Source organism: Myxine glutinosa, chromosome 5, assembly GCF_964187855.1.
Source record: "Myxine glutinosa chromosome 5, kmMyxGlut1.1, whole genome shotgun sequence".
NCBI classification, from domain to species: domain Eukaryota; kingdom Metazoa; phylum Chordata; class Myxini; order Myxiniformes; family Myxinidae; genus Myxine; species Myxine glutinosa.
The window spans coordinates 43,568,742-43,582,859 of NC_136265.1; the positions used below are offsets into that span (position 1 = coordinate 43,568,742).

Below are 14,118 nucleotides of genomic sequence, written 5' to 3' on the forward strand. Positions count from 1 at the left end.
GACCTGAGCTCAGTCCCGGGGCTCTAGGCAACACCCCAACACCCCCCGCCCTGCCTTCCCTTTTTCACCTCAACCCACCCCCGTCCAACCCGTCCCAAAAATCCTTTTCCTTGAATGAGAGACGTAACATGAATGAGCAAAGATTGTTTGGGAGTGGCTGGAGAAAGGCATGATTTGAGTCGATCTGAGTTTCGCGCGAAGTCTGGGAGACTTCTATGAGTATATGAATGAGGAATGAATGTATATTGGGATGTTAATTGACGTGTGTATCTGGCCAATGTATTTGTCTGTCATCTGTTTGGGAGTTGTTTGGGAAGCGAATTGATATAAATCGGGTCAGGAAAGCACTCGGAGTGCCCTTGTCGACCTACTGTTGATATGAAGCGGTTTCTTGGAGATGGTTGCAGGATGGGCTGTTTTTTTCTTTCGAGCGGCAGTCGGACGGAGATTTGGAATTTGTTGAACTAAATTCAGAATTCGAATCAATATGTGTGTTTTACTTGAATTGAAGAGTTCATTCAATGGCAGATATTGTGGATTGTATGTGTGGGATGTATCGCTGAGGCAGCTCACCTTTGGAATTGGTGTCATATAGTGCATTTTGGGTCAGAGAGGTCAAGCGTCGGAGATCCTGTTTTTTTGCGATGTTTACGAGCTAGGGATGAGTTCTGACAGCTCAATGTTCTGACAGCTCACTACATGTCAGGTCGTAGATTTGTTATGACAGCTCTATGTTATGACAGCCGACTGCATGTCCCAACGTGAGGTAAACCCCGCCGTGAACGCGAATAGAGCGGCGTGCAGGGAGTGTTGGGATTCGTGTGGAGGCACGAGGGTGCGCGCCAGGACGGAGGGCGGCGTGGCGTCGTCGCGTTGAGATGGTTGTGCCAGGTCGATCGGCGATCTCTGAATTTAAATCGGATTTTTGTCATGTGTGTTGTGAAATTTACGTCTATCCGAGAATCCTGGCGATGTTCGTTTAATTAAAGTGTGGTACAAACCTGTGTTTCCGCCGTGCGGCTCCGTGGAAGTTTGGGTAGAGGGATATTGTGCGTTCGGGCAGGAGCCGAGCGAGCCGCGAGTCACGGGTGTGCTGTATGAGATTTGCTCAGAGTGCCGGCGATAACTCGCCCACTCTCAGAGGAGGATGTGTGCCCAAATGCATTGTGGGTCATTTCGACTTTGCTGGATGTCAGACGTTCATGTCAGTATCTTGTCAGAATCTTCTTCTTCATGTCATGTCCTTCATCCTTCATCTTCTTGTCCTTCATCTTCATGTCAGAATTAGACATGAGTCATGAGCCATGTCAGAATAGTGGGCACCTGCGACATACATGCCATGCAATGTCACAAAAGGAATACGTTATTTAAAATGGATTTATATAAGGGGAAGAAACGATTTCCAAACTAAATTCGATTTCTAGAATGATTTTCTAAACGCTAAAATAAACGATTTCAAGACAGAGTAATTAATTTCCGGTGACAAGTTCCAACAGGAAGTCTTGTTCATACAGTAACAGTAAGTGAGGTACAGTGCGGAGTGGCGGCTGGAAGATGCATCGAAGGATTTGTGTTGATCGATGCGCCGGACAAAGGGTTTGCTGGCGAGCGATGCTGGTAAGGTTAAGTTATTAAAATTCAATAATTTGAGCAGAAATGTCACGTTTTCAATAGAACGCTTATCCGAGGAAAGAGGAATATCGAGGTTTCAACTGTCGGTATGTGGTGTGGCTGGTGCCAAGGTGTGCGGTGGTCAGGTGTGTAACGAAGCCATTTGTCCAGTGTCAGGAGTGGGATGGGAGCGGAATGAGTGTACTTGGGAGGATATTGTTCCAGGTACAAGACAAGATGCTCTTGCAATGACGGGGGGCAAGGAGACACCTAGATGTGCGAATAAGGTACGTCGAATGGTTGTCGGAGGTTGTGGTTTCATTGCTGTCTGTTCTGTGGAGTTATATTTCTGAGGCATGGATTTCAAGGAGGAAGTGTGTGCCCCGAGAAGATTGTGGGTCGCAGATTGGGCACTCTGGGTGGACACGGGGGTTGCAGTTGTGTGGGCGCGAGGAGGTTTGTTGATGAAGCGTTGTGCGAACGAGGAGGGATGTGCGAAAGGTGTGCACCAGGTAGAGAGGTGCTGCATTGTAAAGCACGCCTCGTACGGACGTTCCTGGGCGGATTGTGACGGTTGTTGGATTCGTAGAAGTTAGCATTATGCTATGTAGAGCCACATTAATGGTCATTTGTCCATTGTCGCCGGACTTGCATTACTTGTGGGATAATAAAGCGCTGGTTACCCCAATTTGAAGTTTGACCTTTCGAAGTTTATTTGACCTTTGTTCGAGATATGTAAGGGTAAGAGGTCAGAGGCAATTCACTAACCTTGGAAGAACGACAGGCGGAGTCAGTCTACAGGGTGTTGCTTTAACGACAGGATATAGAACTTAAATCTGGAGAGAATATCGGGACATATATTGTTGGATAAAACTGAAATCATGTACGTAATTAATGAACAGAGAATATCGAGTTCTGTTTGTCGTTGTAATTGTCGTTGAGGTCCCGATTCAGGGGTCTCAAGAAATAAACAGACTTCCGGTGCCGACCGGAAGCGTCAGGTACAGTACGCTTGAGTTTAATTTAACCGGGCCGAGCACAGTGACGTGCGTGATCGAGCAATGGGGATAGTCATGGTCAGTGAAATGCAGTGAAATGCAGTGAACATGCCCGATTTTGGCTTTGCGAGGCTCCGGATAGAAATTGGCATTTCGATGCTGTGGATTATATTGTGCCTGCCCGGAAAGGTGATGTCCTGTGCTGGGGCTGGCGACATGCCTCTGTTATTTGTCTGTCTGTCGGTCTGATTGTAAGTCTTTGGTACTGGGAGGGCTAATTGAGTGCTTAGGCGTCATTGTTCCATGGAGGCAGGTCCAGGGGTTTTGGTCCAGCCTGCAAGGAGTCCAGGGGCTTGTTTCAGGGCTGGGTCGCCAAAAATGGGATGCTGTGCCCATCTGGATGTAAAATTATCCATCAAGGACGGGGAATGATGTGCAGTGTGATTGATTGGAGGTAATAAGGATTTGTGTTGATTTCCTGATTTGAGTTCATCTGGAAACAAAGACAGATGGGATTAATGTGTATATCAGGAACATTTTGGAAAAGAAATATGGATATATGACATTACTAAAATATAACCAAGCAATTGAGAGTTCTTGGGTTAATGGGATATAAATAAATGCATCTACAAGTTGATGGTTTATAAAAATTTAGTTCTGGATGATACTTAAACGATGAACAATGTTGGCAATATACAAAGAATGTGACTTGTTTTTTGGGGGGAAAACATGTGGTTTAAAATTGGTTGGCTAAGTTTTAAAGATGGAGATGTTTCGCAGAACTCTTATGATTATTTATATGAGTGGTGGACTATTCCATGGCGAAGCATTTTTCAGTTTATTGAAAGTTGGATTTTGTAAAATAATGGTTTAATATAACCACAGTAGAAAATAATATACAGATTTGGGACATTTTGTAAACTTTCGAATAATGAGAAGATTCATAAAATTCATTTTATTTATTTCATGGAAAATATTTGGGTTGCAAGTGGAGAAGCATGGTATGGTATAAAAATAAAGAGGGAGTATCCAGGAAAAGGATGTTCAAGTGAACTTTGTGCTGTGAAAAGAATGTCGAGTTAATGGAAGTGTTTTGTTCGATTAATTTTGTTCAATTTGTGTTCAAATGACCATCGATGTTGGGGGCAAAGTTATGGGTGAATTTGGTGAGTGGTTGTGGGCAAACGAAGATTAATTTAGATTTATCATAGTTAAGTTCGAGGAAGTTGATTTGAAGCCAGAATTTTATTTGGATGCCAGAAAGGAGAAAGGAGATGCTGAAAACCAGAAAGGAGATGCTGTTGTCTACTCTGAATGACAGGTGGTGGTATCCAGGGCGCTGAGGAGTTTGTTCACGTTGTAAAGTTTGTTTATTTATTTGTTTATTTAGTTTGTTTATTGTAGAGAAGAGTGCTTTTGGGATTCCGGAGCCAGAGTGGATAATTTGAGGGTAGTAGGTGGAGTAGAGGACATCTTTGCAGTGCTGTAGGTGGTCCTTGTGGGCTTGGGAGTGAACTGATTTGGGTTTAATAGGCACAAGCTGGTCTAAACAGGGTGAGGAGGATGGTGTGATTGATGATGTCAAAGGAGGCGTTGAAGTGAGGAGGATGAAAATGTTGAGGTTGCCGGCATCAGAGGAGAGAAAAGGTCGCTGGTGATTTTGAGGAGAGCAGTTTCAGTACTGTGGCTGGAGCAGAATCCGGATTGGGATGTTTCATACAGGTTATTGGCAGAGTGGTGATGTTTGAGTTGAGTGGCCACAGCACGTTCCAAAACTTTTGACAGAAAGGGTAGGTTGGAGATGAGTCTGAAGTTATTTAGGGTGTCAGGGTTTAGTCCAGGGTTTTTCCAGAATGGGGGTGAAGTTTCACGAGTTTTTGGGGAAATCGGTATGTGAAGCTGGATTAAGTTGGAACTGCTTGATGAGCCATGGAGATGGATTGGGTTTTGTTGTTGGTTGTCTGGGAGTTCGGTTGTTGCATTGCCAAAGGTTTCTGTGTGGTGGACACACTCGTTGGCTGTTGTCTTGTGTGACGTGGATGGAGATGTATGTGGCTGCGTGTGGCTGCCTGGAGTCGGGAAGACGGCTACAGTGGTTGATATTGGTTGTGGATCGTCCGGGGTGCTTCGATTTGCATAGGGGGTGAAGATTGGGATATTACATTATTTTAAGTAAGTATTGGTATGAGTAATTACATAAGTAATTATGAGTTATTATGAGTATTAGTTATGAGTAAGTGATTATTTTAGTAAAGTTACATGTTTCGCTGTGTTGTGGATCTGCGGACAAGCTAGTTTGATGGGTACCCTGGGGTCTTCGGCGTGTCTATGTGTTTGGCTGTCCGTTACACCGGACTCTTGAATGGGTTTTCATGAGACGAATTTCAGACATAACAGTGAGAATCTATTTTGAGCGAATCACAGTGGGTGAGGAAAACATTGTGTGTGACCAGACACCAGAACTGACCAGAATTGAAATTGGAAGTAGACCAGGTTATTTCTATTATTTGTTTATTCGTGAAAATAAATAAATAATAGGGGGAGGTTAATGGAGGTTAATGGTGGTTTGTTTGTGTTAATGGAGGTTAATGGTGGTTTGTTTGTGTTAATGGAGGTTAATGGTGGTTTGTTTGTGTTAATTCTAGTTGAAACTCTAGCTGAAGTAATTTTCGTTTATTTTTATTATTTTATTGATTTTTTGATTTGATTTGAGACTTGAGATGATTGATTTTTTATTAATTTTATAATTTTATTTTTATTGATGTTGGAAACAGGTAATGGGATGCTGAGAGAAGGATTGAATTTAATTTGAATTGGACTGGATTAAATGGGATTGAATTTAAAAATTGAATATTGGATAATTTTTCGAATATTGGATAAAATTGGATCCACTGAAAAAAAAAAAAGTGGATTGGGAGGTTGGAGAGAAGGTGTTCTATGGGGCTATGGATTGGATGAATTGCGTCTATGGGGTGGAGACCTGTGGACCAGGCGTTCCCAGGAGACTTGTGGACCAGGTGTTCCACCAGAGGAAAAAGACCAGGTGTTCGTGGAGCACTTCACCTGCAAGAACGCCTTGGAACCAAGGTGGAAGGGACCAGTCCAGGTGTTGCTGACTACACCAACGGCAGTCTTTTGCGAGGGCAAGACCTCGTGGATCCACGCCACGCACTGTAAGTTGGCCATACAAGCACCAGACACTACACCACAGCAACCACAGTAAGGATGGGCCTAATCATAGGTACACCAAATAATTGGGGGGGCACATGTTATCTGGGTTCAGTCCTTCCTGACGTTGAGATACTGGATGAGCTAGACCCAAAGTCCTTGGACAGGCGTTATAAGAGGTCAGTCATGAACGAAGATGGAACCACTAAACTACACGGGAGTCTATGGGAAAAGGTGTTTGGTTTCTTCTTCCCAGGAGCGGGCACAGTCATGGATAGTTTCCGGATAGACAAATTGGCTTTGGCCCTAGAAAAGGTGGCAAACGACACCGCTACGGCTCATGACATACTATTGGATACGGTGATTCACATGCGTACAATGGTGATGCAGAATCGGGTGGCTTTGGACATGCTCCGGGGATGGACGGGCACCATAGTGAAGTGGTTATTGACCGCACTGGCTGTGATAATCGGGGTAGTAATTTGGGGGGCACTAATGAAATCTCTAGTCCTCCTCTGTATGAGAAAGTATTTTACAGGATGGAAAGTGAAGAAGCCGCCGACAACGACTATGGCTCTGACCACAGAGGCCGTCGACCTGAACGGGTCCTTCAACAAGGCAGTTGCGACCAACGCTCCAGAAAATTGTATTGAATTTTGTGACGACTGTGATACTTGTGTGGATCCCATGTGGGAACTGGCTGCTGCCTGTAACGGTGTATGTGATGACTGTGATACTTGTGCTATAAACCCCTTGCGTGTACTGGCTAACGCTGCTTATGTATTACAAGCTGACAGCTGCACGCCCCCTTTCAACCCAACTATGGATCTGATTGCGACGCTGGGTCTGGCGGTCGAGGGACCCGACGAGGATATCCTAGACCCGCAAGCCGACCAGGCGCCCAAGGGAGACTTTGACATAAAGGAAGTTCCTCTCTTTGCTTCATATGTATTAAGTTCAAATGCTTCAAGTGAATCGGATTTTTACGCTCTGTACCCTGACCAGGAAATTGAGACACAAGATACTGACAATATTATGTATTCCCCAGAACAGCAGCACGTGAGGGACCTCATGGGCATGATCGTTGATTAACTTCGAAGATCTGCAAGGACTGAGTCTGCAAAGGGTGGGGGGAGCAAGTTCCGCAGGGGAGGTGATGGGCCCTCTGGCGGAGCAGAACCTCATCTGGACCAGACACCTTCGTTGTGGATCCGAAACGTTAATGGACTTTCATGTTCTGAGCCCTCAGGCTCCGAGCACGCACCACACGACACGTTCGCCAAATGCACGGGCGAGGCGCTTTGGGCGCACGATATGCCCTTGGGAGATACCCGCATTACACAATTATTTTTTCAATACCCGCATTACACAATTATTTTTCAATAAAGCCCGATGTGGCACGTTGTCTCTTAAGATACTTTGTCTCGACGAGACAAGAGGAAGGAATGTCAAGTTGTAGATTTGTTATTGCCTAATGTTCAGTTATAGACGTTGGTTGCTAATGTGTTATGATTTAAATGTTGTTTAAAAATGCTATTTTCATAAAGTTAATAAAGGGTTTTTGCTTCGTTTTAGTTTTGGATGAGGAAAGGCTCGCTTCGGTCGTGCTGGACAAATTGTATACGTGTGCTTTTTCAAGGCTAGATAAGGCCGGTCGTAAAATCACGCTCACGCGCGTGATTTTGTGTAACGCTAGTAGAATGTTTAGATTGCAGACATAAACATATATATTTTGTATTAATCACAGCGACGCATGACTCTGTATAAACATGCTTTGAATTACTCATGTAAACAAACCCATAAAATATATGGGTTTGTTTGGCCAAGCATGCACTCTTCTCTTTGTGAGTTACATTTCTGTTTTCTCGGAGCCCAGAGAAACATTTGGTCCGAATGATAAGGAAGGGCTGACTCCCCCGAATGACAGCGGATAACGGTGGGAGGGACTCTCGCCAGTCGCTTTGTTCTCTCGGAGATTTTCTGATAATCGTATTCATATATAAGTGAATGAGAATCAATGTGTTTCCAGGAAGACTAGACGTGGCATGATGGTGGTTCTTGCTGTAGATGTCTGGCTTCTTCCGGATCTGTATAAGTTGGTTTTTAATAAAGCTGCGTCATTTCAGGCTATTTGTGGACTTCTTTTGCAAACGAAGAGCTGCTTCTTCACAAATACACCTTGCAGTTTGTGGCCAAGTGTTTGGTTCAAGGGATGACTGAAGCGTTTATGGACTCACTCACTCACTCACTGACTGACTGACTGACTGACTGACTTATCTACGGACACTGCTCGATCACATAAGCTCACCGGACTAAAACCCAGGTGGGCTAAAAATGGTTGATTTTTTTTTAAACTGTCCCCCATTTGATGTGTAATCAATTTTTCCTTCCCTTGCTCTCCCTCTTCCCAGCTTCTTCACTTTTCACCACCACTCTTCCCTTTACTTTTCCTGCCCCTTGCCCATCCCATTCCATTCCATGTTGATCAATTAATTTACCTACCAGACATATCCTACATTCTTCACATATGGAATATATAGATTAATGGTTGCCTTACCGTGTGATTCCTCGATTGGTTGCCATAATCAGCACCGGAGACATGTCACTCTCCAGGGCACGGTTAAGGAAAGAAAAACATTCCATGTCCAGCATGTGCACTTCGTCTATGAACAGAACCTAGGATTAAGACAGGTGTGAAGTCATATTTCCTTAGCCATGCACGAGTCAATGTTAGATATGGATTTATGGAGAGAACAAGAGATTCCGCTCATCCCCACGTCTTACCCCAGGTATGATGTCGGCTTTACCTTCTTCCCGCCATTCCGCTACCTTTGCGTTTATCTGCTCTCGCACCTCACTTTTTATCTCCCCAGTGTCACCTGCACCGACATTCCAGTCTTTAGCACAACAGTTGTGTGACCATATATAGACTGAGTGAGCTCCAAGGAGTTTGCGTTCTCAAGTGCGTACCAGAGAACAGTGCGATGAAGCCTTGAGTGCGGCTGTTTATGACATCTATCTCGTGCAGAGTCACGGTATGCACGACCTCCTTTCGCTTCTGTAGTTCCCCCTCTGGGCACTGCACGAAGCGTGTCTGCACAAGAATGCACGCACATCCTTTGCATGCGTTCCACAACTGCAATGTGCAATATTATCAAAACATTTCATCTGTGGAACAGAAATTTCAGTCCTTGAAGCCCAAAAACTCTCTTGTTTTGTAATTTTTTGAAGAGATGGATCGAGTGATGACACTAATGGAAAATAGTGAGAGCAAAATGGAAGAGACGGGTGGTACAGGCAGGCCACACGTCACCTACTCTATCATCTGACCAAGTTGCACGACTGAAGATGTTCAGGGCCCGTTAGTAGAGTCATGACAAACGTTTTAAAGAAGAGCAACCTGTCATCCACTTGCTTCGAACGTTACCAGATAGACTCCAAGGCCCAACTGATAGAAGTACAAATTATCTTTTGCTTGAAAAGCCCAATTAAAAAAGCTAAATGTGTTGCCATTGCTTGCAATGTGTTTATGATCAAAAATGGAAGTGAAGTCAACAACTGGTCACAAGGTATAGTAATTGGCACGATCAGATGTTCTTCCTATGAATCATGTGGTTATGCAAGGTAAGTGATTTTTTTTTTTTACTAAACTTAGTGTTATATTTATACAGCAAACAATTGATCATTCTGAAACAAAAAGCATATCTCACAGCAAGCTGGGTTTCCCCAATTGAAACATCTTTGTCATTGGCACTATGTAATATCAACAAGTGTCAGGAACGTTTTCCTACCTGAGCCCCCATGGCATCGTAATCACGTGCACGTGTGAAGGAACGTCCCAGCTTGGAAATCTTGCCCGTTGCTTTGTCAATTGTTATGACATCTCTTCAAATCATGCACAGTTTACGTCACCGAAGAGGGAAGAGGAGAAATAGTGTAGAAGCTTAGTTGGTGTGGTGGGAGGTGGGTGGGCATGATGCGTGGTTGGGCGCGGAGGCATGACGCATGGGTGCTGGTAGGGGTGGGTGGGGGGCTGTGGGGCGTGGTGAGGGGTGTGCGATGCGTGGATGGAATGGAGTGACGCGTGGGTGGTGGTGGGGCGTGGGGGAGGGGTCTGTGGGGCATGGTGAGGGGTGTGCGATGCGTGGATGGAATGGAGCGTCGCGTGGGTGAGGGGTGTGCAATGCGTGGGTGGGGCGGCATGACGTGTTGGTAGGGTGGTATGACATGTGGTTATTGGCGTGGGGCATGGGTGAAAGGTGCACGACAGGTGGGAGGAGCGGCGTGACGTGTGGGTGAGGTGAAGTGTGGGGGTGGGGGTGGGGGATGAGGGGGTGCATGCACCATCCAATAAGCTCATGTAAATACTCTTACCCAGCTTGCACCTTCTCCTTGCTCAACGATTCAATCATCTTGTTCCCAAGATCATAAATAGTTTCCATTTCTGTTGTCTTCAGGGTGAGCTTCCCAACCTTGGTTCCCTAGTGGAAAAAAGGCATCACGTAATAATGACCACCACAGTAACCTTGTGCTGTTCTAGCCCAGCAGAATATGAAAAAGGAAGAGCAGCCATGCAATGCAACGTTCTTACCGTGCCAGTTGCTGGCCGGTCAATTTGTATCTCCACCACCTCACCTTCAATAATCTCAGTCTCCTCTCTGATAAATACACAGCACAATACATAAATTCTTTTTTTTTTTCCTGTCCTCTTGACAATGCAGTCCTTCGATCAACAAAAGAAAAATGAAGGATGAAGAATGAGGGGCAGAAGTAATAACAAAGGAATATAAAGGGTAAAAAACAAACAAAAAAAACAGCCAAACAATAAATAAACAAATGCCTAATTAAATGAGACTGAAGGAGGAACAAGGCGCATACTTGATGCGCACGCCAATAGAGCGGCGAAACGCTTGGGTCAACGCCTCCGTCTTGCTCATCTCTAGTGAGAAGATCTCACTGCCAGCCATCGATGTAAATGGGGTGTCCATCCCCAATGCCTGCGCCATTCCTGCACCATTCATAATCGCACACATTAGATTTAATGTGATCGCCTTACTTCAAACAAGTAAAAGGTATTGTTGCCCCACCTGTTTGGGATCCTTATCTGTATGTCTGTTGCATATTCTTGCTCTTCCAAGAGGCCGACATCAAACCAAAAAGAAATGGAAAAACTCCAACCTCATACTCATGTTGGCTTATACAGGAATAGCAGGGGTACCCGGCATTGTTCGGTGCTGTTGTAATGCCGTTGACATTTTGAAGAAATCAAATTTGAGTTTTTAATCACCTCTGCCACCGAAGGTGGGCGAAGATTATGTTTTCACCAATTTCTGTTTGTTTGTCTGTCTGTGAACAAGATATCGCAAAAAGTTGTGGGCAGATTCGGGAAATAAACTTAGTGGACTGGTTGGGTGTATGACGAGAAAGAATTGATTCAATTTTGGTGAAGATGAGAATCCGGATCCAGATCAGAGAATTTTTTTTAGTGATTCTTCACCATTGAGCGATAGGACCAAAAACTATATATAGCATGATAATTCAAAAAGTGAATGAATTCTGTCGAAACTTTGGGGGATGAGTTGGGTAGGTGACAAGAACAGGCCAATTAGATTTTGGTTAAGGTAAGGATCCAGGTCCGGCGTATCGGTAGGATACAAAACGTGAACTGTTCAGCCTGGTGGAAGTATGCGCTCTACTGCATGCCGTTCTAGTTTTCTATTTTATTGCCGGGGTCTAAAGCACTTGCCAACACCTACGAAAGAATGTGGTCGAGGATCATTTAATATCCCCTTTCACATAGCTACAAAGATTTAGGCACTATAGTGCCTGTGCCGTTGTAGCTTTCCAACTTTTTTTTTTTCAAAAATGTATTTTTTGCCTAAAACGCTCACTGACACTGATTAACCTTTGAAAGTTTGACAGAACATTTTGGCCATCTGAGAAAAATGGTAACAGACAGACAAACAGAAGAACATCTCTCATATAGGATACAGTGCCTTCAGAAAGAATTCACACCCTTTGACTCTTTTCACATTTTGTTGTGTTACAGCCTGAATTTAAAATGGATTAAATTGAGATTTTTTTTTCTCCCAGATCTACACAAAATACCCCATAATGTCAAAGTGGAAATTTGGTTTTAGAAATTTTTACAGAATAATTGAAAATGAAATACAGAAATATCTAATTTACACAAGTATTTAACCCCAAGTCAATAACTTCATATAGGCCCCAATGACAGTGATTACAGCTTTGAGTGTTCTTGGGTATGTTTGTATCAGCTTTGTACATCTGGATTTGGGGAATTTCTCCCATTCTTCCTAACAGAATTACTCACGATCTGTAATGTTTGATGGGGAGCATCAGTGAACAGCAATCTTCAAGTCTTTGCACAGATGCTCAATGGGATTCAAGTCTGGCCTTTGTCTGGGTCTCTCGAGGACTTTCACATTCTTGTTCTGAAGCTCATCCAGTGTTGCTTTGGCTGTATGCTTGGGGTCATTCTCCTGTTGGAACGTAAATCTTCACCGCAATCTAAGGTCTTTGCACTCTGAAGCAGGTTTCCCTCAAGGATTTGCCTGTATTTGGCTCCATTCATTGTTCCCTCTATCCTAACAAGTCTCCCCAGTCCCTGCTGCTGAAAAGCATCCCCATAGAATGATGCTGCCACCACTATGCTTCACCATAGGGATCTTGTTAGATGGGTGATGAGCTGTGCTCGGTTTCCACCAGACATAGCACATTGCATTCAGGCCAAATAGTTCCATTTTTGTCTCATCAGATCACAGAATATTTTGCCTCATGATCTCTGAATCTTTCACATGCCTTTTTGTAAACTCCAGGCATGCTGTCATGTGCATTTTCTCAAGAGTGGCTTCAGTCTGGCCACTCTCCCAAAAAGCCAAGATTTGTGAAGTGCTGCAGAGAATGTTGACCTTCCAGAAGATTCGCTGATTTCAGCCAAGGAACTCTGTAGTTCTGTCCGAGTGGTCATTGGGTTCTTGGTCACCTCCCTCACCAAGGTCCTTCTCACCCGGTCGCTCAGTTTGGTCAGACAGCCAGCTCGAGGGAGAGTCTGGGTAGTTCCATATTTTTTCCATTTCCTAATCATGGTTGCTCACTGTGTTCTTGGGATCTTTCAACACTCTAGAAATTGTTTCATACCCTTCCCCAGATCAACGCCTCCTCACAATTATTCTATCTCGGAGTTTGACAGACAGTTCCTTGGACTTCATGGTCGAGTTTCTGCTCAGACATGCTCTGACAACTATGGGACCTTATACAGAAATGCATGTTTCTTTCTAAATCATGTCCATTCAATTGAATTCGCCACAGCTGCACTCCAATCAAGTTGTAGAGACATCTCACCATTGATAAAAGGAAATTGGATGCACCTGAGCTCAATTTGGAGTACCAGAGTTATTGACTTGTTGAAATTTGGAGTACTTATTGACTGAAGACATTTCAGCTTTTAAATCTTTAATTAATTTGTAAAAAATTCAGAAAAGAAATTCCACTTTCACATTATGGGTTATTACGTGTCGGTCGGTGCTGAAAAAATATCAATTCAATGCATTTTAAGTTCAGGCAACGAAATTTTTATTCATGTACAGTTTTACTCTGATGAATCACTGAAGTGAAGTTGTTTAAATGACCCAACGCAACCCTAAAGGCATATGTAGAAAATGCACAAATAGGAACCAGGTGTTAAATAGCCAAATGATCTTCAGAAATAAATTAGCCAAATTATTCCAGTGTGCCAGAAGTTCTGAATTAGATGTAACTGGAGTTGTGGAACTTGTAATCATACTACCTATATATATATATAATTTGAGGACTGTATGTATCTGTGTTTGCATGAGTTTGCTTGTGTTCGTCTGTTTGCTCGACTTCTATCCACTCCTGAATGGATGGACAGAATGCGTTGAAAACTGTCGGTTGTATTCGGGGGAGTGCACGGAAAGGTTTTAGGCAGTAAAAATAAATAAATAAATAATCATGGTCCCAGGGGTTCATGGTGGAGGGAGGACCTGCAATTCTCCACATGTAAATGTGGGTCGCATAGGGCCGCTGCCCCGTCAGGAATCCTGGGGGAATTAACCCGTCCGGTAGGATGGGTTCTTCGCCAATTATTTAAAAACTGCATCACGACATTGATTGAGCTCTCGACGAACATGTCAAAATCTGCTCATACTCTCTACAAACATCTGGGCGCTCACAAGTTGTGAATGTTGCTGAGTGATAACCAGACATTTAAGGTAGAGTGCTGCAAGTCAAGGCAGAAATTTGGAATTTGGCTGGGGTGCCAGCATATAATGGCCTATTCTTGTGAAAGGCACCATGG

The 14,118-nt window shown here is 43.9% G+C and overlaps 1 protein-coding gene across 1 annotated transcript in view; it reads right to left on the minus strand.

Annotated features, from left to right (window-relative positions):
- The window catches only part of RUVBL2 (RuvB like AAA ATPase 2), a 28,486-nt gene that overhangs the window by 6,372 nt on the left and 7,996 nt on the right, over window positions 1-14,118 (minus strand). The window contains exons 5-11 of the mRNA XM_068117218.2: window positions 10,656-10,785; window positions 10,369-10,435; window positions 10,152-10,258; window positions 9,569-9,662; window positions 8,748-8,871; window positions 8,562-8,656; window positions 8,335-8,453 (exon numbers count right to left, since the gene is read on the minus strand). Coding sequence (XP_067973319.2) covers window positions 8,335-8,453; window positions 8,562-8,656; window positions 8,748-8,871; window positions 9,569-9,662; window positions 10,152-10,258; window positions 10,369-10,435; window positions 10,656-10,785 — 736 coding nt within the window. The remainder of the gene's footprint in view (window positions 1-8,334; window positions 8,454-8,561; window positions 8,657-8,747; window positions 8,872-9,568; window positions 9,663-10,151; window positions 10,259-10,368; window positions 10,436-10,655; window positions 10,786-14,118) is intronic.